This window comes from Ananas comosus, linkage group 17 (assembly GCF_001540865.1).
Source record: "Ananas comosus cultivar F153 linkage group 17, ASM154086v1, whole genome shotgun sequence".
NCBI classification, from domain to species: Eukaryota; Viridiplantae; Streptophyta; class Magnoliopsida; order Poales; family Bromeliaceae; genus Ananas; species Ananas comosus.
In genome coordinates this window covers 8,297,479-8,320,732 of record NC_033637.1, presented here as the reverse complement: position 1 = coordinate 8,320,732, position 23,254 = coordinate 8,297,479, and the positions used below count along the sequence as shown (strand labels likewise).

Below are 23,254 nucleotides of genomic sequence, written 5' to 3'. Positions count from 1 at the left end.
GTTTACGCTCTTTGAAAGTAGTTATAAACACATTCAGCGTGATACATTTAGATGTCTGTTAAATCACATGGCCGATGTAAATCAAATTGCTTAAACTCAGATATTCTACTTTTATGACTTCGTATAACCCTGACGTAAGAAATAAACTTCTATCCGAATATAGATGATTGATAGATAAACCCGCAGCACGTTTGCCACACTTGTAACAGGCAAACAAACAGATACTCCAATGACGACAGCATGAAAGTAATAAAAAGCTCGACCATTGTGGAAGCAGACAAGAGTTCACTAATAAGTAATTGGGGTTAGCGTACAAAGCCTTCTACCTAAACATGCGTATAAGTTTCTCAATAAACTGCCGCAAGAAATTGGCAACCTTATTATAGGCTCGCGACAAACCCAAAATTCAGGCTCCTTGGGATTATTTCTCAGGTGGTCCTATTTAAATGTTTGAATAAGACATCGAACAATAACTATTGAATATAGAAAATAATAAACTATTCTACTACAAAAACTTTTATACGTGATTGAAAACAGAAAGTTTGATTTTTGCTTCTTAAAATATTTTAACATCCATAATTTAGTAAGATAGTATATTTATACCTGTAAGATGATTTATTCCTCTCTTCAAAAATGACTTAGAAAGGCTAACACGTCCCTCTAAGAAGCATTTGATCATACTTCTTATCTATCAAATACTATATATTTCTCAAGCAAACTAAGGCAATATACCGAATAAAATAATTGCATCGAAACAGGGCCTCAGATTATGAAAAGGAACAACAGTATGAACATGGATGTTCTCACACGTCATTACGCACATAAAACATTATATATATAAAATAATTTTACACAAAATGTGTACGCCACAGTAAGGAACAATTATAAGAATGAAAAACAACTAATTCAGTCCATCGTAACCAAAAAACAATAGAAATATAGATCGCAGCCAACCGGCAGAACATAAAAGTATAGCAGAAGAGTCAGAACGCATAACAGACAATATTGTTTGTCATATGTGATTTAGTATGTTTGATTGTTCCCCCCCCCCCCCCCCCCCCCCGGGAGTTCTAAGCGGAACAAGCATAGACTAGCTAGAATCTGTGCAAATATGTAAACTACATGGTCATGAAGATAAGTTATCAAAAGCAACAATCAAATATTGCAGATTCAAATTGCTGAATCAATTCTTCAAATTGCCGATAAATTAGGAAAACACAAAACATGGCACCAAAAAGAAACCAATACATGATGACTCAAGCCGTAACAGTAAATAAATCCCAATAGACTTGCTTTATGCAAAAACAAAAAAAAAAAAACAAACAAAAAAAAAAGCAGTGGTTCACGCAAAACTCACCCTTCAAAGGGGTTAGACCATCCGCGTAACATTTGACCCCACCAAACTATATCTCACAGACTTCCACATGTCCTCGTATCCTGATACAATAATAAAATCATATACACTTTGTACCCAAACCCTGCCATCTCGAATAAAAGACCTAGTATATCCAAATAATGTACTCTTCGACGGGCCGACGAATGGAAAAAATCATCCCGAAGAAATAAATCTCATACAACCGACGAGGGAGGGGCGTACCATGTAGTAAATCAACAACTTCGTATATCGGTTGCCACTTCCCACCCAAAAAAATTGTGACAACAGCGATAACAGAGCATTCATCCTCAATGCATCCATTATCAGCTTCTCCCATCTCAGGAGGAGAAAATTGATTAAGCCTAGAAAAGCCCTATCCACCCTGGGGACAAGACCATGGCTCTAAAAACTCAGAAACCGAGACGACCAAGACATGAGACACAGTAAACTACCCCAGTTTCTACCGCATTGAGAAAATATTTTCGAAAATGAGAACATCAGAGCGGCGTTCACTCAGTATTTGTCTTTTGCAGCTTCTCTTTCTCAATCTCGACTCTTCTCATGTCAGCTTTTTCAGATACGGCATTGGCAAGTGCGTGGCAGTGGATGTCAAAGGTCTGCATCACACTCTGGAATCTACCCGGGTTGGATGCTTGGAGAGCTGGAAGTAGGCGTCATATGATTTTTTTTTCCCCGTGAATTTCTTTGGCAAGATTGAAAGAAAATGGTGATTAAATAACCCGAGTGTGGAGAGATGCATACCTTGGACAGTTTCAACAAAGAAGATAAAAGGGTCCACCTCATCAATTGGTGATTGCAGCTCCTCGTCATCACTGTAATCATCATCTGTATCATCGTCATCATCATTCGACTGGAACCCTCTTGCCTGATTGCAGCATTACAGATAAAATAAAATAATTAGTACTAAGAGAAAATTAATTTCTGTTAAACAATATGCAAAGGTGAATAGGAAGATATACGCTGCATTTTACCTTGCTAGGAAAAGTTACAAGATAGTAGTTATGCCTAAACATATGAAGTACAATAAGGGCGAGTTTGGTTTAAAATAAGAATTGGAGTCAGAATGGGAATTGGAATGGACAGGAATCAAAAACGAAATAGTAAAATCCTCCAATATGTTTGGTTTGAATAACAATTGGAATCGGAATAGTTGATTCCTGTTTTCATTGTTTGGTTGAGATAGGAAATTTTAATTATCAAAAAAATAATTAAAGTATAAACTATAGTTGAGATATTTTCGAAATCTATCATTATTTTATACTTTAAGTATAAAGTCATTCCACCCAGATTCAACTTTCAATCCAGCCTCCAAAGGCTGGATTGGACAAAAGGATGATTGGGGGATTTCCATTCCACCTGAGAATCGAAATTAGAATGGGACTCCCGCATACTTCACACCCACAAACGGAATCATCCATTCCGATTCCAATTCTGATTCCTATACATGTGTGAAAAATGAGCAAACCAAAAACGTCCTAACAGCCAACAGGTATCAGTACCAAAACATATAGAGTACAAAAACAATTCAACTGTTTACTATAATTATCCAGTTTGCCAGAAATTAAATATCCTCAAGGTAAACATCAGGTACTCAAGAACTAAAGTTCCAGAGGATCGGGGCATGCTGAGATCTGGTTGGCACGGCATACAGGGATGTTGCCATGCCAAGTTGGCTATTGTAGCATGCTTGCTGGCAGGAAGGACCACACTTTGACAGTCCTATTTTAGTTTCTTAGTCAAAAGGTATTATAATATTGTTTTGCCAGATTTTTTTTTTCTCATAAACACAGTTCTTGGGTCATTTCTTATAATCCACTAGTGTGTATGCTTTATATTTATAACATACACAACTTTTTTCATGTAACATCGTACAAAAGACATAAATCATTTCTACCAACCATAAAAAAAACCTTTAATAAGATCTACTAATCTACCTATCAATTCCTTTCAATTTTTCTTAAATTTTTCACAGATGAGATATTTCTTAGAAGAATCCTTAAAATTTTTCTGAAAATATGGTTCATCAATCTGTAAAATATATGAGTGGATCATGCGATGAATAGACCAAGTGGATCTACAAAGCCCTCCACTTTTGTTTCATTTTTTGATATTAAAAATAAAATTTTAGACAAAAATCCTTAAAAATTCAAGAGAGAGAGAGAGAGAGAGAGAGAGAGAGAGAGATTTCTCCTACTTTTTTTTTTCCTTTTAGCTTTTCAGTGTTATTGTGAGCGGTATGTATGAAGAAGATTAACAGAGGAGAGAAAAAAGCTTGGAGAAAGAAAAAAAAATAAAAAAGGGTGGGGTATTGCAGCACATGCTTGGCACATACCACAGCATGCCAACTGTACCAAAATGTTAGGCTCGATACAACCAAGCATATTGAGGCACAGTGGCAGGCTCGATGACCTATGGCATACTGCCATAGGTCATTGAAAAGGTACAGCACACTCGATACACAATTCCACGAGCACCATGCATAATGCTACTGAACAATATCTATGGAATGTTCAATAAGTGCTAACCTCTGCAGCTAACTTCTGCAGCTTGAGACTGTCCACTTCATCCCCATCCTCATCATCATCTCCCATTTCCTTGTCTGACTCATCTTCTTCCTCGTCATCCTCATCAGCGTCAAAGCCATCCATGTCATCATCAGCAGCCTCGTCTTGCTTCTTAGCTTCTAAACATTTAAAATGTACAATAAAAAATTGGATTCAAAAGGACAGAAAGGTGGTTTGTGTGAAAATTACTGAAATGATAAATGCAGCTGCAATAGTAGTTCTAGTAGGTCAGGGCTTGGGATAAAGAAAGTATTTATGTGTACTGTAATTAAGAAGATGTTGCAGGACCTTCAACTTGGTCCCTGTAAGCAATAAGCAGCTCGAGCGTTGCTTTTATGACACGCTGCAAGGCTTCTACAGGTAACTGCTCCGCTGGAAGGCCAATCAGCGAAGTCAATCCCAAGCAACAAACTTTCTTGTCATGTTCCCTGCAAATTCGAAAAGTCCATTCATGAGTAACAACTATTGCAGAAGGATTTCTTTTTTCAAAGCAAAAATAAGTGGCATGAGATGACATATATACCTCTTGAAATTCGCACGCACACCACTCCTTTTAACTTGTTGTAGCATCTGGAACCAAAGGTTGAAAACTTCTGTTGCAACCCCAAGTCTTTGTAAAGTGGCAAGTGTCAAAGAAGCATTATAATAAAGAGCATCAGCAATCTGCAAAGCACACAGGAAGATAATTAGTATTATCATGCTCCAATAGATAGACTTAAAATCCAACTAGTAATGGAACACTAGAATGTGTCTGTTTGAAACATCACGAAATGCAAAATACAAAAAAGATTAATCATGGTAGAAAGAGAACATTGAGGTGGTTAGCTTGTAATCATGGATATATAGACTAACTATAGATCTATAAGTAACGAAACCGTCAATTTGCAAGCAGTAAGATGATAAAATGGGACTAGATGCATATACAATGTGATTACATAATGAAATCTCTACATTTTAACCATCTAAATAGACAATATGGTCCAACAAAGAACTGCAAAAGAACGAATAGTAAAAAGACGTAACTCTCCACTACTAATAATTTTATGAGAGGAACGAAACCAGTAGACTAAATCCATCAAAATGTCAAACATGTTAGATTTCAGTTTGCTACTAATTTAATTTGCCAAAGCCAAAGACCAGAACCAAACCCACAGGCAACAAATGAGCAAAATTACCCAGCATGTTAACCCTCATAAGTCTCATTAACATATATCACATTCTTTCAAATAGTCCACACACACACTAGCATAGTCACAGACCCCTTCCAAAGAGAAAAAATGATCAGCCAAGCAGATACTTTGAGATGCAAAAACATGGAAAGCAAGTACATATTTGGAAAGCAAGTACATGTTTCGAAAGCAAGTACATATTTGCATTCTGAATGTGTTTAAATTAAATGGCTGAACCAGACTTGCCACTGCATAAATCAAATAAACAGAAACTCGTGAAATTAACTACAGAAAAATAGCATAATTACTTGTTTAGTATGAGACATAAATCCTCTAATTCAAGTGTTAGTGCCAACCGTCATGTAGAAAGCATGTTCAAAAGAAAAGAAACAAGATAGGCTCTGAAGTCTGAACTAACTAAAGAAACAAATTTTCAAGAATGGTTTTACCACTTGTATTAGCAGGCATTTCAAGTATGGCTTCTCAGCCCGACGCAATCGATCAATCGTAATCCTGAGATATGGCTCAACCCAGTGATCCACTTGGCCCTTACAGTTCTGGAAGACAACTTCAATGAGTTTAGGTGCAGGTTCAATATCCGAGTCCTCCATATTTTTATCCAACATTATCTGCATATCATGTTAAATAAGTAAAAATTATGATGACAACCAGCATTGGAGGGATGAGACTCCATTTCCACGACTTTGATGAAACGTAAGAAAACTAGCTATATGCTTGTTAAAATATATTAAACTCTGCCACTCACAGAAGAGAGTGTATTCCATAGGCTTTGCTGGTAGTCATGGTCTTTGCAAGTAAGAAAATGAGCGGTACTGCGGGATATGTAGTTATCCAGGGGAACAAGAATATCTGCAAAAGAAATGAGAAGAATTAAACATGCAAGATATTAATGTGCACTTATACATAGATTCCGTACAGACGAAGTACCATAAAAAGTTCAATTGAAACAGAAATCATAAAGCAGTGTAGAAAAATAGAAGATTTCACTGCCGGTGAGGATGCATAAACAACTTGTTCAGCATATCTCTATTATCAACTCGCCGAGCATTTCTTAGTTAGTTGATATAATGTATGAAAAGATGCCTACGACCGGATAGTAGGTAGAATGCGTTATTCTGAATGATCATGATGATGAGGACTGCAATGAACTAAAATCAAACAACTAGGTTAGACTGATGAAAAAAGACCACCACAAGGCACAAGTTGTATTTGACAACATGTTCCAACATCCAAACAGACTCAATGCATATGTCTTTTTCTTAGATATGACTGCAGTTGTAAGAGAAAAGTAGGAAAGTTTCACAATCTAGTAAAGCTAGAGAAAGATACAAATTGTGGCAAAAAATAAAAGCATATTCACAATCTAATAAACAGGCATAAAAAGGCACAATAGAGAACGCCCTTTCCATAAATATTTGCACTTACTCTCAAAGAAATCTATAGCCCAATCATTAAGAGCTTCCATCATTAATGGCCAAAGGCTCCACATGTCCAAGGAAATTGTCGGTGAGAAAAATGTCATATAGGAGACAATTTCAAGAACTTCTTCGAAAACATCTGCAGTAAAATAAAAAGGGGAAAAAAGGGCATCAAACTGTCAAGATGAGGCAAGCTATAACAAAGTTTACAAACATGCAATCTGTATTACATGTCATACGCTCGACAAGAAGTGCTGGAAATCAAAATGTTACACTCATAAATAGAGTCAAGCTAGTGTCATCTAAGCTGTGTAAGAATTGGGACCCCATAGAGGCTAGTACTAGGGGGAAAAAAAAATGAAAAAGCACGATACATTCGATTGAGGTCCATTCATGCAGTAGATGGAAGAACATGCATTGTCACTATGTTTACCATATATCAGGATGATAATATGTACAAATGATATAAATATCCTTGAGTACCATTAAAATGCCATTTAAAATAAATATCTAATATATTAAATAATGAACATCATGTTGAATCCATCTCTGGGAAGAGAGACTAACATAACCTGTCACGATAAGTGTGTGTGACATGGATTTTCTGCACTACATTATAATGTAGGGAAAAAATGAGCATCTAATGTTCTAAGGGGAAAAAAATTTCAAATCTACAAACTTTTTATTACAATAAAAAATAAACCATGAAATTCAAGTGAAAATCATGTCATGCACACATCCAAAATATGATGTCATGATAAACGCACTTCAACATATGATCTCTACAAGGCTGACTTATTATACACAATAGGGCATACAGAGTAAAACAACCAACCCTGGAATCACAGACTTCAAAGCATGCACATTATAGATGCAAACAAGGAAAAGAAGTACCTTGACCATCTGTAGTCAACATCTTTCGCATTATTGGCAACAAAGTAGGCTCGATTTGAACAAAAAGATGGGGAAGGCTGCTCACAGATTCAAGAATTGTGCTTATGGCACGCAAACAACCAACTGCAGCCAAAGCACCCGAATCATCAGCTTCATCATCGGCTTCAGAGGTATCTATGCACCTCCAGAATACAGCAGCCTGTGCAAAGAGTCCAAGAAAAATAAATTCCATATAGTGCCCATAAACAATTTCGAGGTAATCATTACACATGAGAATGCCCAGAAACAACTTCAAGGTAATCATTACACAGGACAATGCAATACCAGATTCTGACACAAGCCAAAAGCGTATGGCGCCATTTCTTCACCAAATTTATCCACAATAGTCTCAAGAGTGAATACAAGGTCCTCATTTTCAACCTCATTCATAAGTTTAAAGAACTCTGCATATCAAACAAAAAGTAATGTAAATTTCACTCTTCAATCAACATAACAAGAAAAGGCATAAATATCTGTCTTCAATCAACATGTTTATGAGTATGAAGGATCGTACTCATAAGAGTATAGTTCGACTACTATACTCTTATAAGTACGATCGCCTTCGTACTCATAAGTCATTTTCGATGATAGAGCTTCCAAATCGACGATCCATACCGTTAAACGTTATCTAGAGAATTTAAAACTTCTAAAAATCAAATTTCATAATTTTTCGACATCATTTACCTTACAATCAAAAGCTCACAAAATTGACAATTTTTAACGGCCGGCATAGGATACTTGCTAGTTTAACGGTGTAAAAGAATCAGAATCGGTTGAATTTTTGATAGAAAATTCTATTCACTACCTAAATAAAGATCAATAACTCTGATCTTAAATTGAAGGATCCAATCATCCATTTTTAGGATGTCGTTCGATTTTGACCGTTCATTCTATGCCCGCTTGATGGACTTTATTATGATTTCGAAAAATTACGAAATTTACTTTTTAAAAGTTTCAAATACTCTAAATCATATTTAACGGAGTGGATCGTCGATTGGAAGCCCCATCATTGAAAACAACTTATGAGTACGAAGGGCTCTATGCTCATAAGAGAATCAACTCTATATATAGAGAGAGAGAGAGAGAGTTGAGCTGGAATGCTATCGGTAGCAAACGGGCTCCGTTGCCACCCATTTGTTTTCGATGATGGAGCCTCCAAATCGACAATCAGCAACACTGAACATGATCTATACCACTTGAAATATCTAGAAACCAAATTTCATACTTTTCCGATATTGTTCTCTTGTCCATCAAGTGGATACAAAATGAACGGCTGAAAATGAATATTCTTTAAAAAGTGATGATAGGAATCTTGTAATCAAGATCGAGAGTATAGATCTTATTCTAAATAGTTTAAAGAATTTTCTAATTAAAATTCAATCGATTCGGATATCTTTACATCATTAAATGAGAAAATGCCTCATATCGACCGTTAAAATTACAAATTTTGAAACCCTTTGATCATTAGGTTAATGATGTCGAAAAGATTTGAAATTTGATTTTTAAATACTTCAAGTGGTATAAATCATATCAACAGTGCCGATCGTCGATTTGGAGGCTCCATCATTGAAAACAAATGGGTGGCAACGGAGCCCGTTTGCTACCGATAGTATTCTAGCTCTCTCTCTCTCTCTCTCTCTCTCTCTCTCTCTCTCTCTCTCTCTCTCTCTCTCTCTCTCTCTATATATATATATATATTGTGCATGTACATATACAATATACTTATATACATCAACATATATATGTAATATTGTATGTACAAATAGAGATACATGTGTGTGTGCGTGTTTATGTATTTAGCATACCATCAAGTAATTGAGGGAGAATTGGACGAATCTCGTCTAAATCTGCAGCAAGAGAGTACACTTAGATGCCCCAAGGGGAGAAAGAGAAAGGAATGAATCAATAAGTAATTAGACAAGTAGCAAGCGTAAAGAAATGACACCTTTGCATGCTTCAACAAACGAGCGAAGTGCAAAAACTGAATCAACTCGTACAGGAAGTTCTGGATCACGCAAACCAGAGACAACACACTGCATTGCTTTGCGGAAATTCTCCTGGTCTGAGAAGTTGATATGGGCATATTGCCCTGCAACCCATGCTGCCTAGCACCTCAAAAGAGAAACGAATTAATGTATGTAACACAACATATAAAGATCAAAGTGAAAAGAAATTCTGTTGTAATCACCAGGCTGGATATTAAGGGGAACAAAAGACATCAAAATCACAACCTTTGAAACGGGAAAGTTGAATCAACTTCAACTTATTCAGTAGAGCAGTAGAGCAAAAAAATGAGAATAACTGTATAACTTTTTAACAACCAGCATTAGACAGGACCATACTCTGATTTTAATGATAGGTATTATTTTGAACAATTGACAGAACAGGATTGGTGGAGAAGAAGATCAGCATTAGACAAGACGAAAAGGAAAGCAAACTGATTCAATGATGTAGATAAAGGAAATTTTTTAATCATAAAAAGAAGCATAGACCACTGTGTTACGATCTTTGCTACATGAGAGATTAGCAGTCTATCGTCATAGAATACTCAAAACAACCCATGAGAAACAACAGGAAGCATGAGAACAGTTATACAACTTACAACGGCAAAAGCATTTCTAAAACTACAGAAGCCACTAGTTAAACAAAAAAATTTACTACTCTTATGGGGCATCTAATGTTTTAAATCCTTCTTTTGATAGTCCAAATCAGCGTATATCACACCACGAAGCATACATTTGCTTCATGGGGGAAGAAAGCGTATAGTTGGATCACTAACTCATCAGTACTAGATTTGGCATATGATTGACAATTTTATTCAGCCACATATCCCTTTCTTTCCCCCCTTTTCTTCTTAAGCTGCTCATCCTTTCTGTCTCCTGTCCTCTCCCAATGCCAAAAATATGCAGACCAATTCTCCCCTATTTCCACCTTCTCTGTCCCACTTCTCTACTATAGTATTCTCTCCCCCTTTCTATCCTGGTCCATAGCTGCAACTAATCTTCTACTGAATAAAATCAGCAGAACAATCAACAGAAAACTCCCTTGACCAATCCAAAAAATATTTACGATCAAGTTGAACCAAAGCAAGCTAATGGGCATATTAAAATGTATTAGCCCCATGCCATACACAGCTAAAAATTTAGGCCATTAGTACACTAAAGTGAAAGTTCTAGAATTGATGTCTGCATGACATATTCATTTTAAGTATGGAAACGTTTGGTTTTAGAGCTCCACAAAGTGAAAGCGCTTAAGAGGTTCCTGTTTATATTTTGGCACTTCAGAATGAGGAAATATATCAACCCCAAAATAAAATTAGCTCCCACAAAGACTTCGAGAACTTCTGTACTAAATTATTAGAAAAATCCGGTAACATCATAAATACAAACTACCGTGCACAGAAAAACACCCAGAAAGAAACTGCCTAGGCCAACACATCTAGAATGCTATCACCAAAGACTTGCAAAATAGAAAATGTCCTAAGAAACATTTAATAGCTCCAAGATGATATGATGCGTCAGTAGACGTATATCTTCATTAAGCCCATACTTAAAGAGAGAGAATATATATAGAGAGAGAGAGAGAGAGAGAGCGCGCGCTAGGCTTGTGTGCTTTTAGAAGCACAATGGCCTCCGTGCTATCAAGTCGTTTTTGATTGCTGGGACTTCCGAATCGATGATCAGTTCCGTTAGATTTGATCTAAAGTATTTGAAGTCCCTAAAAAATAAATTTCATAATTTTTCGATATTATTTACCTAATGATCGAAAGGGCTCAAAATCAATGGCTAAAAATAAGAATCTCACAAAATGTTGTGATATGACACTAAAATTTTAGATCAAAAATATTGATTTGGCTTTATATAGTATAAAGAATTTTCTATCGAAATTTCACAGGGTTTGGATATTTCTACACCGTTAAACTTGCAAACGGCTCACCACGACCATTAAAATTGTTGGTTTTGGACCCCTTCGATCAATAGGTAAATGATATCGAAAAATTATAAAATTTATTTTTTAAATACTTCAAATACTATAGGATCAAGTTTAACAGAGCATATCATCGATTCAGACGTCCCAGCATCAAAAACGACTTAATAATATGGAGGCTACCATAGCTCTAAAAGCACACAAGGCATACTCTCTCTCTTTATATATATAAGATAAGAGGGGGGAAGTTAACAATACATGTTTGATCCATTAAAGCAATTGATTAAAATTGTTGTTGGCCAAGGACAACGTAAATAATCAATGATAATAATTGTCTGCAAGGATATGAAAGTGAAGCAAATTTTCCCCGATTAGCGTTCTGATCCGCAATTCAACTCAGTTTGATGTCTGATCCATAAAACCAATTGATTAAAATTGTTGTTGGCAAACTACAATGTAAAAAAATCAATGATAATTGTCTGCAAGGATATAAAAGTGAAGCAGAATCCCACAATTAGTTTTCAGATCTGCAATTCAACTCAGTTTGATGAGATTCATGATATATCCATGCATTGGCAACATTAGTTGAAGTTCTCAGCGTACAGTCTTGGGAGCCTGATGTGGTAAAAATATAGATTGCAAACGAATTGAAGCAAGTAAAAAAATCTATCTGCAGTAAGCAGTCACTTGTACAAAATTCAGTTTCAAACATTCGAAATACAAAAATAGTAAATAGTAAAGGAGAAGGCAAAGAAATTGCCATTGTAACAAAGCTAATTATTAGGAAAATCCACAACAGAATTTCAGTTCTCAAATGGAAAACTGTAATGTTAAAACAAAAGATATAAAAAAAAAAAAAAGGAAACTTATTTATCAAATGCTTAAGGTATAAAATACATAGCATAAGGACAGGACGGTACCTTAGCCCGGAGATGCCCGACAGGGCTTGTGAATTCAGGGAATACATGCTGAACTAGCATACGTTCTAACTCGGACTTATATGGCTCAGTTTGTTTTAACTTATCACATAATGCTCCGATAGCAAGAAGAGCACCATCTTTCTGTCGATATTGTTTAAACTCAATAGATGCCTCATCATATCTGATAAAAAGAAATGATCTTAATAAATATATATTCACTTTGTGCATAATAGATTCATGAAGGCAATGAATCAGAGTAGCACCACATGCATCACATACCGACTAAGAATCTCCACAATGAACTGAATGAACTTTTGCAGGTTACTTTTTCCACGTTTCCTAACTAATTCACTCACAAAATCCATAGCAGCTGTCCGGGGACTGTATAAATCTTCAATAATATCTGCATCAGAAAACATGATGGTACATCAAAAGAATAGTAAAACAACACCTAGAAAATAATAACAGAAAATACATTTTCTGTAATGCTGGCTTTTAGAATAAACCAGCAAACATTCTAATGGCTCACCATAGCCCTTCCTGACATATTCATGAGGATCTTCATTCCATAACCTCTGGTCGTTGTTGTTGAAACACATCAATGGAAAGATTATCTCAAAGAGAACAATGTCAAGCTGCTGTTGTAGCAAGTTATACATGCTATTCTTCGAAATGCTGCAGTGAATAAAAGGGCTTCAACTTGGTTCAACTTTAAAAGAAAAAGTAAATTCTGCTCACTACTATTCGAAATAAGTTACTAGACAGTCAAATGGTTTGACCTTTTATTAAGAGTCATTGTTTGGTGCTGCAACTAGATTTAAAACAACTAAAAAAAGGTACTAACAGTTAATATATCCATCCAAAATTCCAGCGAGGTCAAATGTTTAACCACAAAAATTAAAACAATATAAGGTCAAATATAAATCTCTCTCCATCTATCAACATGCATTCTTGTACTACTGTACCTAGTAGCTGGACAAAGAAACCAGCACAAAAGAGATTTTACAGGGTGATACCAAAAGATGAAATTATTGGAATTCTTCAATCTTCTTACAGATAATTGATAATTCTCCTCTCTCTACTTATTAAAACATTGGAAGGCAAGAAAAGGATTGTACAACATGCTTCACTTGTATCAAATTAACTTTGAAAAGTATGACACAAGAAGATACAAAAGATTTTTCTAAGAAGTACATTTATTCTCAGAGTTTGCTCTTCAAAGTTTCCAACCAAAGTTTATTCTTTAAGGTTTTTAAACAAACACAATCAACCGAACAATATAATCAATTAATGTCTTCTCCTAATTCAGATTAGTTCCTTGAAATTCCACAAAAGTGTCGGCGAAACAGCTTTTTCGCATGAACACAAAAGATCTGAGTAAATGTTTGGGTAAGGTTTTTTAAAAAAATAGCATCAAAGGCCCAGTCAAAACAGAATTACTTTTGAAACCAACAATAGGACATCAAAGAAAGTCAATGGTGAGAAAAAAAATATCAATAGTCAGCCAAATCAAGTTCAGCAAATCTTTCTACATTATTGTCCTCAGCGGGAAAATAACATAATTCAAAAAGTACAAATAATATCAGGAACAGATGGCTAAGACCTTGTTACGGCTGAGTCCTTGTTAGACTACGGCTATGTTTTCTTTTTCCCACTGGAACTCTATGTTAATAAATGCACTAAAGGATTGACTCAATATTCTTTTTATTGTTGGTTAGCTTGCAAAGCACATAGGTTATTTTCCTCGCCGATAAATTAATATAATTCAAAAAGGTTAAAGAGTATCAAGAATAAATGGGTAAGACCTTGTTAGGAAATCCGGAACAGATGGCTAAAGCCTTGTCAGGCTCTGGCTACGTTTTCTTATTTTCCTCCGGAACTCTATGTTAATAAATGCACAAAAGGGTTGACTCTATGCTTTTTTTTTATTGTTGGTTAGCTTGGAATGCACATATGTTATTTTCCTCAGCGGCAAATTATTATAATTCAAAAAGGTCAAAGAATATCACGAACAAATGGGTAAGACTTTGATAGGAAATCAGGAACAAACGGCTAAGGCCTTGTCAAGCATCAGCTACGTTTCTTATTTTCTTCTGGAAATCTACGTTAATAAATGCACCAAAGGGTTGATTCTAGTTCTTTTTATTGTTGGTTAGCTTCCAATGCACCTTGCCTAGACAGTGAAACATTATCTCCTTTTAGGTTTTGTTTTAAAGAAAAAAAGAGAGACAAATAAATAAAAGTTACTTCTTAATGTTTGTCTTTTGTTACCAAAGAAAACACATAGGTCCATAGGTAGCAAACAATTCACCATCCAGCAGCTCATCAATTGCTTAGAATTTAATTTCTTTTTCTGCAAAAAAATGGTTGACTAAACAAGGGCTAGATATTTTCTTCTGCCAACATGTGTATTATGAAGCAATTGGTCGTAAGTTCCCTGAAGACAATATATATAATGCACATAGATAATCTTTCATTGAAGAAATACTAACCTGCTGCTCAGATATTGAAGGATAAGGTTGATAACTCTATCAGGTAAATACCCCCCTATGCGGATCGCATTGAGCAATTGCAGATGGCATTCCAAAATTTTTCCAGCATAATTCTTCTGAAACATTTGAGCAAAACCTTTGCTCTCCGGTTTTTGAATCTTCAGATCTCCAAAGCTGTGGAGAAGTAAATCAATGATCAAAAATAACAAGAAACACAATAACACAAAAATGCTAGCTTGCTACAAAACTCACCGGGTGTATAGACGGTTTAAGATGTGGATTGTCCATTTTTTAACTTTCCACCATCCCCAAGATTTCCTGACTTCTGGATCTACTGGTTGGCCCTCCACCGGAACAGGCCTTTCCAGCATATTTAAGAATAGAACCATCCATGCATGGAAGATATTTGGATCAAAAAGTTGTTTTGGAATCTCCAACTGTAAAGCCAAAGTTTAAAGAGGAGAAAAAAAAGGAAAAATATTAAATTGTGCTGAAACTTTAATGGTGGGGAGTGGAATAAAACCCAACTTGCCATATTAAAGGCACATACATATATTGACGACCAGAATATTTTACATATGAGCTTGATTAAATCAGCTACTTCTATAGTAGGGTTGACAATCTGAACAAGCTTGCTGAATATGCCCAATAAAGAAGGAAATGTCTCTTCAACAATGAGATATAGAGGGGTTCGCTCTTCATCTGACTTGAACCTTAAAAATGGAAACACAAGTAGAAAGCAAATTAGCTTGATGCTGCAATAGTAAGCATACTATGAAGGCAACAGAGACATGTCATGTAGCATTGATAATCAAAACAAAGTATACATAGTAATATCTATTACTATATTCTATAGGGCGTCGAGGGTTCTTTGTTTGTGGACACATGTTCATTTTGAATATTCGGTGCACCCAGTGTACCATGGATTAAGTAAAAGAGATATAGATATTGGGTTTGTTGGGTTTGTTGGGTGCTCCTACTGTAGACCATGGACCTTTTATAGACCATAGGTGAATTGGATTTGTACTCTCTTAAACTTTAACACATGTCGTTTCAAACTTTTTGACAGCTGTATTTTTTTTACACTTACAAATTTTTTTTAACACTTGCAATTTTTTGTTTTTGACACCTAAAAGTTATTTGCCTACATGTCATGGTTAGAAATTTTTTCTCTCTTTCGGTAAATCGAAAAAAAGAAAATTTATAATTTTTATTCACCTATATATAGTAACTTTTAAATTTTTTTTTTGTTTCCTTATAGCTCTTTATTATCGATGAAGAAGCGCAATTGCTAACAAAGTAAAAAAAAGAAAGTACACTGTACCAAGCATTTCTGTGATTTTAGTTACATTTCGTGTTTTTGTCATTTAATCTACATTCACGTAATTTGTTTGTATAAAGTAGATTATGTGCTCTTTTTATATCAAAAATTAATTGGTGATTGCTGATAAGTTTTTATATATTGTTTTTCTATAAAAAATAAATAGGTGTTTGTTGATAAGTTTTGATAGTTTTTACATACTTTAATTAGATGTTGTGTTTTTTTTTATTTTTTTTACCATATTTTCTGTAATAAAGATTAATTTATTAAGATAAGAGTGCTACTTTAATAATATGAACCTACAAGATGCCTAGCTAATCCTTGGGTGGGACTTACTAATTAAAAAAAAAAATTAACATTTAAGCACTTTTTTGTGAGGCGGATATGTCGGTTATAATTTCCTTATATTACAGCAAATCACTAACCAATTATCATGTTTTTATACGTTGTTTTTTTATCAAGAACGAATAGGTGTTTGCCAATAAGTTTTGATGATTTTTACATGCTTTAATTAGATATTGTGCTTTTTCTAATTTTTGTATTATCTTATAATAAAGTTTGATTTATTACAATAAGAGCTGACTATACCCCATAGAAAATTTTTCATGCTACTTGATAATATAAATCTACATGTCTAGGTGATCCTTGGGTGGGACTTGCTAATTAAAAAAAACTAACATTTAAAAAAATTTCCTTCAAGTATATGTTACAGTAAATCAGTAAATTATATGGAATACCAAACTATAAATTGTTCTTAAATGATGCTAGAATGTTTGTACCTAGTGGAAATTGAAGTACCATTAGATGAAGATATAGCTGAGATTATAAAGACCTAGAGCAAACCAGCAAATAGTAGCATAGAAAGTGAGGAAGATGCCGCACAAATAGCTGTAAAGTATATATATACAAGCATACAACATCATTGCAAAGTTGATGTTGTTGACACCAACTATAAGGACATGGTATGCTACAAATCAATGTTTGAAGATATAAATCAGTTTTTTCATGCTTCGATCCACCAAAACACCCAACTAGAAACCTAGAAAAAGAGAAATAAAATTCAGATGTGCATCCAGTCTAGGGCAAGCTACACAAAATCATAGCATAGAATGAAGATACTTATATGAAATATTGAGAGATAGGATCAAAATAATTGATAGTTAGAAAAAAAATTATATTACTTAATTATTATTCTATTTTGTATACCTAATATAAACTATATTAATACATATTCTATTAATTAGATAATAAATTAATTTAGAAATGGAACTTCTTATTAGTAACTTCTATTGATTTTTTTCTTCTTCAGTCCGGATCGAAAATAGAAGAGTTTAATTAAGTTGCCAAAGGGTATACACTGAAGGCATTGATTAGCACTAGCTTTATTTTTCGGTAGCTAAATTTGTTACTATTCGAGCATTACTTGCTATAATAGTAATATATACTATATTTTACAAATATAATTAAGAACATACTTATTGTACCCGCAGCAAAGCGCGGGTACATCGCTAATACATTAATAAATATCATGGGTTAACAATATCAAAATGGGAAGACAATTTTATTATATTTAATAAAATCCATAGAAAGATATCAGACAAAACATGCTAAATGGTAAGAGTTTAAAAATGATGTCAAGCAAATTTTGCATGAAAAACACCTTTATGCTCAATTCAGATTCCAATGTTATACTAAAATGAGTTCTTTTGAGACCAAGTGGGGCACTATTAGTAGGAATAACAGAGAGAAACCTTACAACTCCTATTTTATAAGATAAACAATGCCATCAAGTCTGATTACATGCCGATAGGTAGGCACCAATAAAATTCAAAGTTTTGCATTATTTATGGCAATTCATTAGATTTTACATTAAAATAATTTTTGAGAAATTAGCACAAACTTTCCATGAGGGAAAAAGTTATTGCAGCTGCAAAAACTTAATAGCAAAAGAATTTTTGGCTTTAGAGATGAAAGAGAGCCAAAATAAAACCAAATTGCTCAGCATCGATTCATTCACGAGGTATTGAACCATATGCAGAGATGAAAATGAGATTGCAGGATGGATATCGATTTTTCAGAATTATCCCTTCAAAGAAAAATTGGGATTTATCATGATACTTACTCATACTTCCTAGCCAAAACTCTCAGTACATACAGAGCTCCAAATACTTGTTGATCCTGCAATTGCAAATTGCCTTTAATCCAGTGAAGCAGACCCGGCCATAGTTCGGGGTAATCAGCATGAATTATGGTTTTCATACATTCACCGAGCTGCACTCTGTACATAAAGTAGCTAATTGCAATTAATGATAAAAACATAGCAAACATACACATTTAAGGCAAGGACCGACAAGAAAAAGAACCAATAAATAACCACGATGTGGCACATAATAAAGATGCTGAAGAATGATAACAACTAAGAAAATTGATTGAAACAGGTTTCTTCATACTAAAAATATCTTAGACTATAACTTAATATTTCTAAACTAAACTCATAATGTGAGGCCAATAGAAACATCAAACCAAAGTACTCTCTAGACAAAATGTAGTAACTGGTTCGGTAGACAAAGCATTATCCAAGTATCTTTTGCAGATTATGCACCAGATAAAGTTAAACTATTAAAATCAAATAAACAAATAATGGATTTTCCACATGATGATTTGAAGCATTTTGATTGTTCCTAATAGCTAAGCTGGGTCAAACATAAATAAGGATCAAGTTATCATGGTTAAACACAGCAAAAAAAATGGTACAAACATTAATTGAACAGGTGAAGAAAAATTATGCACATAAAACTAAATGGAGATCGCCAATAGCAATTTCATAGTATGGCCAAAGGAACATATGAGAGAGAGAGAGTGAGAGGGGGAGGGAGAGAGGGAGAGAGGAGAGCAAATAAATCACTGACTGAACAGGAAGATTAGATTTTCAATTTGATTGGAGAGTTAAAACCAGAATATATACAAAATGATACATAAATTAAAGTGCAAAGAATTTATGCATCTCTGGGAGAGTAATCAGACTGGCAAGAACAAATTTCATGCCTCATTAGAACCAGCTATATCAGTTAGTAGGATTAGAAAATCAAATGGCATACCTCAAAAGAGGTGGAACTTGAACTATAAAACCAAGGATATTTTCCCGCACCATGGCCTTGTCGCTTTCTGATATCTTTTGGGGTTCACCTACATTAAGCCAGAAAAAAGTCTATTAATTACTTGAACAAGCAGAATAATAAATTAACCATGAACTTTCCACTTACCAGGCTCAATAGGTGACCAATTTTTGGCAACAAAGTTTTTGAAATGAATGCTTGCAACCTGGCGTACAGCCATATCATTGTTCCCATCTACAATGATCTGTAACAATCTTACCAGATGTTGTGGTGTATATTGGAACTGCATCCCAAAAGGAAAATAGAAATAACAATAGCATCAGCAGAATATACTGTACATACAAAATAGTATTAATGTGCTGTGAAAGGTAAATATATACTATAACGTCATGTTCAAAACACTTCAGATTTTTCCTATGAAGTTCAGTAGCATTCATTACATGCACAGAAACAATTACAGTAATTATTCTTACCATATTAGGAGAAAAATGCCAGTTCTTGTAGAGAAGAAAGAATATATGATGCAATAGCCAATTATCTGTATCAAGTTTCATCATAGCAAGATCACTATCCAAAAGTCAAAACTACGGAAAATAATAATGAGTTCTTAGGGCTGCCATCTTCAGTTTATCAAGCAAGAGAAATGAGCTAATGCATAATCAAAGGAGGGACGCTAAGAGGACAATCAACATTAGTGTCACAGTATGGATATGCTAAAATAAGTATCAAACTGCAACGTTTCATTTTACTAACATTCAATGCCAACAACCAGATTAGCATATGCCTTTGAACCAAGCAAGTAACAATACAGCAAAGAATAAGCATCAAACACTCCATATTAAAGTTTTATGTCAGCCTGTCAGGTTGAATCTCCAGCACAACTGTGGAGATTTGGTTTGGTCCACTTGAACAGTTTCAGTAGTTCTAGTAATCAATGTACAATCAGCCTTAAGTAAAAGATAGAAAACAGAAGTACACAAAATGAATCCATCAATTTAAATCCATATTGGTTTTTCTAATTCTTCCATTTAAATCTTTTGTTTACAGGAATCTGTTGAGGATCAAAAGTTCCCTAAATTGTCTACTAACTAATATTCTAAGGCCTCCAAATTTCAATTATTATTTTTTATTTCCTTATTTGGGGTTTCGGCCTCATGCAGATATTTTTAGAGCAGGCTAAATACACCTGTGTATTCTCTGAGACTGGAAACATGCACAAATTTGATTTATTAGAGAACAATTAAAGTTGGAGTCACTTTTTATTCCTAAAGGGAGGCTAGACCAATCATTAGCACAAAGGTTACATCATCACAGGTCAGAACCCAAGTCTATTTATTTTTAGCCTAGTTATTTTTTGGTAAAAAAAAGAAATCAACAAAGGTATCGAACAAGCGTAGTAAAAACAAGATAAAATAAAATAGAACTTAGATTCTTCCTCAAACGTAGCCAGCAGATAGTCTATACTAATCATACCCCAAAAAAGATAGTAAGAAAGCTGTTGAATCAGAATATTAAGATGTTCTGATGCAAAGTTTAAAGATGTCCAAATTAATCATTTTCTCTGAGACTGGGATCGAAATTTAACATCTAAACCCAAAAACCGAGAAATGTCCAAAATTAATCATTTTCCCTGTTGATGAGGTGGATCTAAATTGAACAGCTGCTACATAGAGGAGATTACTTTATTTAGCGGACAAAGTAATGACTATATCTTAAAGACACGGAATGAACAAAGACACAGAATGATAACAATAATGATTTTGAAAGTTGGACACCTTGTACATATTCTAAAAGGAAAGAATGAAAGGAACAGCAAACCTCTTTTAATTTCCACTATTCAGGGTACATGAATTTGATCACACGGGTTTAAATGGACAATACTCAAAAATAATCATGACATGCAAAGAAAGAATGTACGAAAACTTCAACTTTATGCTACCAGTTATTATCGCACACTGTTTTGTAAAAGCCATAAAACAAATATTAACTACCGGCAAGAAAAGCAAAGGAATGAATTCAAAAGTCAACGGCAAGATGAATTCATCCTCTTCTAGACATCTCGAAACCCAAGAGACGAATTGGACCGAGAAACTTAAAATTCCAACAGCACCACAAGTGCAAAATAAAGATAAGAGAAAAATAATCATAAAAATAAAAAAAAAAATCCTCCAACCATATCAGTTCACAATAAGATTATTAAAATCGCTTCCTTTGGTAGATCCCTAGGCTGATTCGGATTAAACGGCCGCAAAGTTACCAAAAAAGATATGCCTTCAAAATTGAATTCGATACAAAACGCAAGATTAATCCCAGAAACACACCATAACGCTACCTAAAGGATAAACTAAACTAACCTAACCTAACCTAACACACGGAAATTAAACAGTACATCGCACAACCAATCGCATCAGAAGAATCGCCAAAACTACTAATTCACCTGATTGAGGCTCTCTTCGGCCGCTTTGCGCTCCTCCGGAATGGGGCTGAGCGCGGCGCGGAGGACAACGGCGAGGCTCGGGAGGTCCATGGCCGCGGGAACCCGGAGGAGCCGCTGATCCCCGACGCGATCGAGAGGCGCCGCGGCAACAATGGCGGAGGACCCCCAAGCTAGGGTTTCGATCGCCCCACTAGGGTTTCCTAGGAGGCGAAGGAGAGAGAGAGAGAGAGAGAGAGAGAGAGAGAGAGAGAGAGAGGAGGAGGCGAGAAACAGAGTGGAGAGTTCTCTCGCTTTGATCTTGGGTGTAGCGAGAGAAAGAGAGAGCCGGAGATGGAGAGATCAAACGGTATTTAACTCTCTAGGGTTTGGGTCAGGTGCGACGATCCGCGGAAATCTCACTAATAGGAGTCGGACCCGTGTTGTTCGAACCAAGCCGCACCGGATCCCTCGTGCGACTGTACCAATTGAATATTTCACCGGCGTCTCCGCATACGGATGGAAGAATCGGCGTGTCGAAAGTCGAATGCACGGTGGAAATAAAGTGTTCGTATACGAACGGCTTGGTAGAAACAATCCCTATGCGGCCGCGTATGACCGCACGTGGGCGTTCCCTACGGGATCTCCGCGTGGGGCCTGCGGGAGAGATATTGCCTGCACCGAGTGTGTGTATATATATATATATCTCTGATACAACATCCTTTAAATACTCATCCCAATCCTAAAGTTTCCCTAAACATGATCAATAATAATAATAATAATAATAATAATAATAATAATATAAATATATATTTATAAGGCATATAGATCAAAATTCCCATATTTTAGACACTGTTCTCTCTTGTAATAAATAGTAATTTTTTTTTCCTTTAGTTTTAGAGTGTTTAATGTCTAGATAACATATATCAAATATATAATATTTTTTTTATATATAAGCTATTTAGATTTTATCTAATTTTCTAATAAAATATATGTCATATAAATATACATATAATATAATATAATACCTACCGGATATACATCATTTATGTCCTATTTCGATGTCAAAATAAAATATCCCATGATCGATACCTTATATTATTTCAAGATAACTATCGTGATATTCATTTTAGAAATTTGATGGAAATTTTCATCCGACAAATAGTACATATATCTTTTGAATAAAATATATATATATATATATATATCCGGTTCATGCAATTATCGGGTTCATGCAGTAATTTTTGTCAATGATTTGGGTCGGATGCCGCCGCGAGATTTTTGATGCGGTGCACCCGGAGGTGTGCACCCGGAGGTGGCATGCGGCTGCGGGCGTCCTGATTGGTAGACTCTACGAAGATTGCGTCAACTATTGCTTCGGTATAACCACGATATGTCACGGAAAATGCTCTGAGGGTGTAAACGGGTTAAAGGCTGCGAGGCAAGTTAAAAGTAGGGCTAAACTAGTGATGTATCCGCAGCTTTTACTGTAGATACGATGGGTATGTTTTTAATTATATTTATAAATTATAATATATATTACTATTAAATATATATTTTTATT

General features: G+C 35.0%; 1 protein-coding gene across 2 annotated transcripts; it reads right to left on the bottom strand.

Moving 5' to 3' along the window:
- On the bottom strand, window positions 1,163-22,047 carry LOC109723038 (importin beta-like SAD2). 2 transcript variants are annotated; one of them, XM_020251248.1, is made up of 22 exons: window positions 21,715-22,047; window positions 19,425-19,560; window positions 19,260-19,347; window positions 18,284-18,439; window positions 15,391-15,553; window positions 15,093-15,277; window positions 14,841-15,014; window positions 12,878-13,023; window positions 12,628-12,751; window positions 12,349-12,529; window positions 9,447-9,606; window positions 9,307-9,348; window positions 7,787-7,905; window positions 7,463-7,661; window positions 6,576-6,707; window positions 5,896-5,999; window positions 5,579-5,758; window positions 4,484-4,623; window positions 4,249-4,388; window positions 3,922-4,076; window positions 2,138-2,261; window positions 1,163-2,036 (listed from the first exon to the last, which is right to left on the bottom strand). In XM_020251248.1, the coding sequence occupies exons 1-22, from the start codon at window positions 21,802-21,804 to the stop codon at window positions 1,885-1,887; spliced, it is 3,090 nt and encodes a 1,029-aa protein (XP_020106837.1). In that variant the 5' UTR covers window positions 21,805-22,047; the 3' UTR covers window positions 1,163-1,884. The 2 variants fall into 2 exon arrangements, with proteins under 2 accessions (XP_020106837.1, XP_020106836.1); XM_020251247.1 differs by having other exon boundaries at window positions 3,922-4,079; window positions 21,715-22,046.

Coding starts and splice junctions, on each gene's coding strand:
- LOC109723038 (XM_020251247.1), bottom strand. CDS start 21,804: ATGGACCTCCCGAGCCTCGCCGTTGTCCTCCGCGCCGCGCTCAGCCCC. Junction 9,607..12,348: donor TCGGGCATCTCCGGGCTAAG/GTACCGTCCTGT, acceptor TTGAGGTGCTAG/GCAGCATGGGTTGCAGGGCA. Junction 4,389..4,483: donor GTGCGTGCGAATTTCAAGAG/GTATATATGTCA, acceptor TCGAATTTGCAG/GGAACATGACAAGAAAGTTT.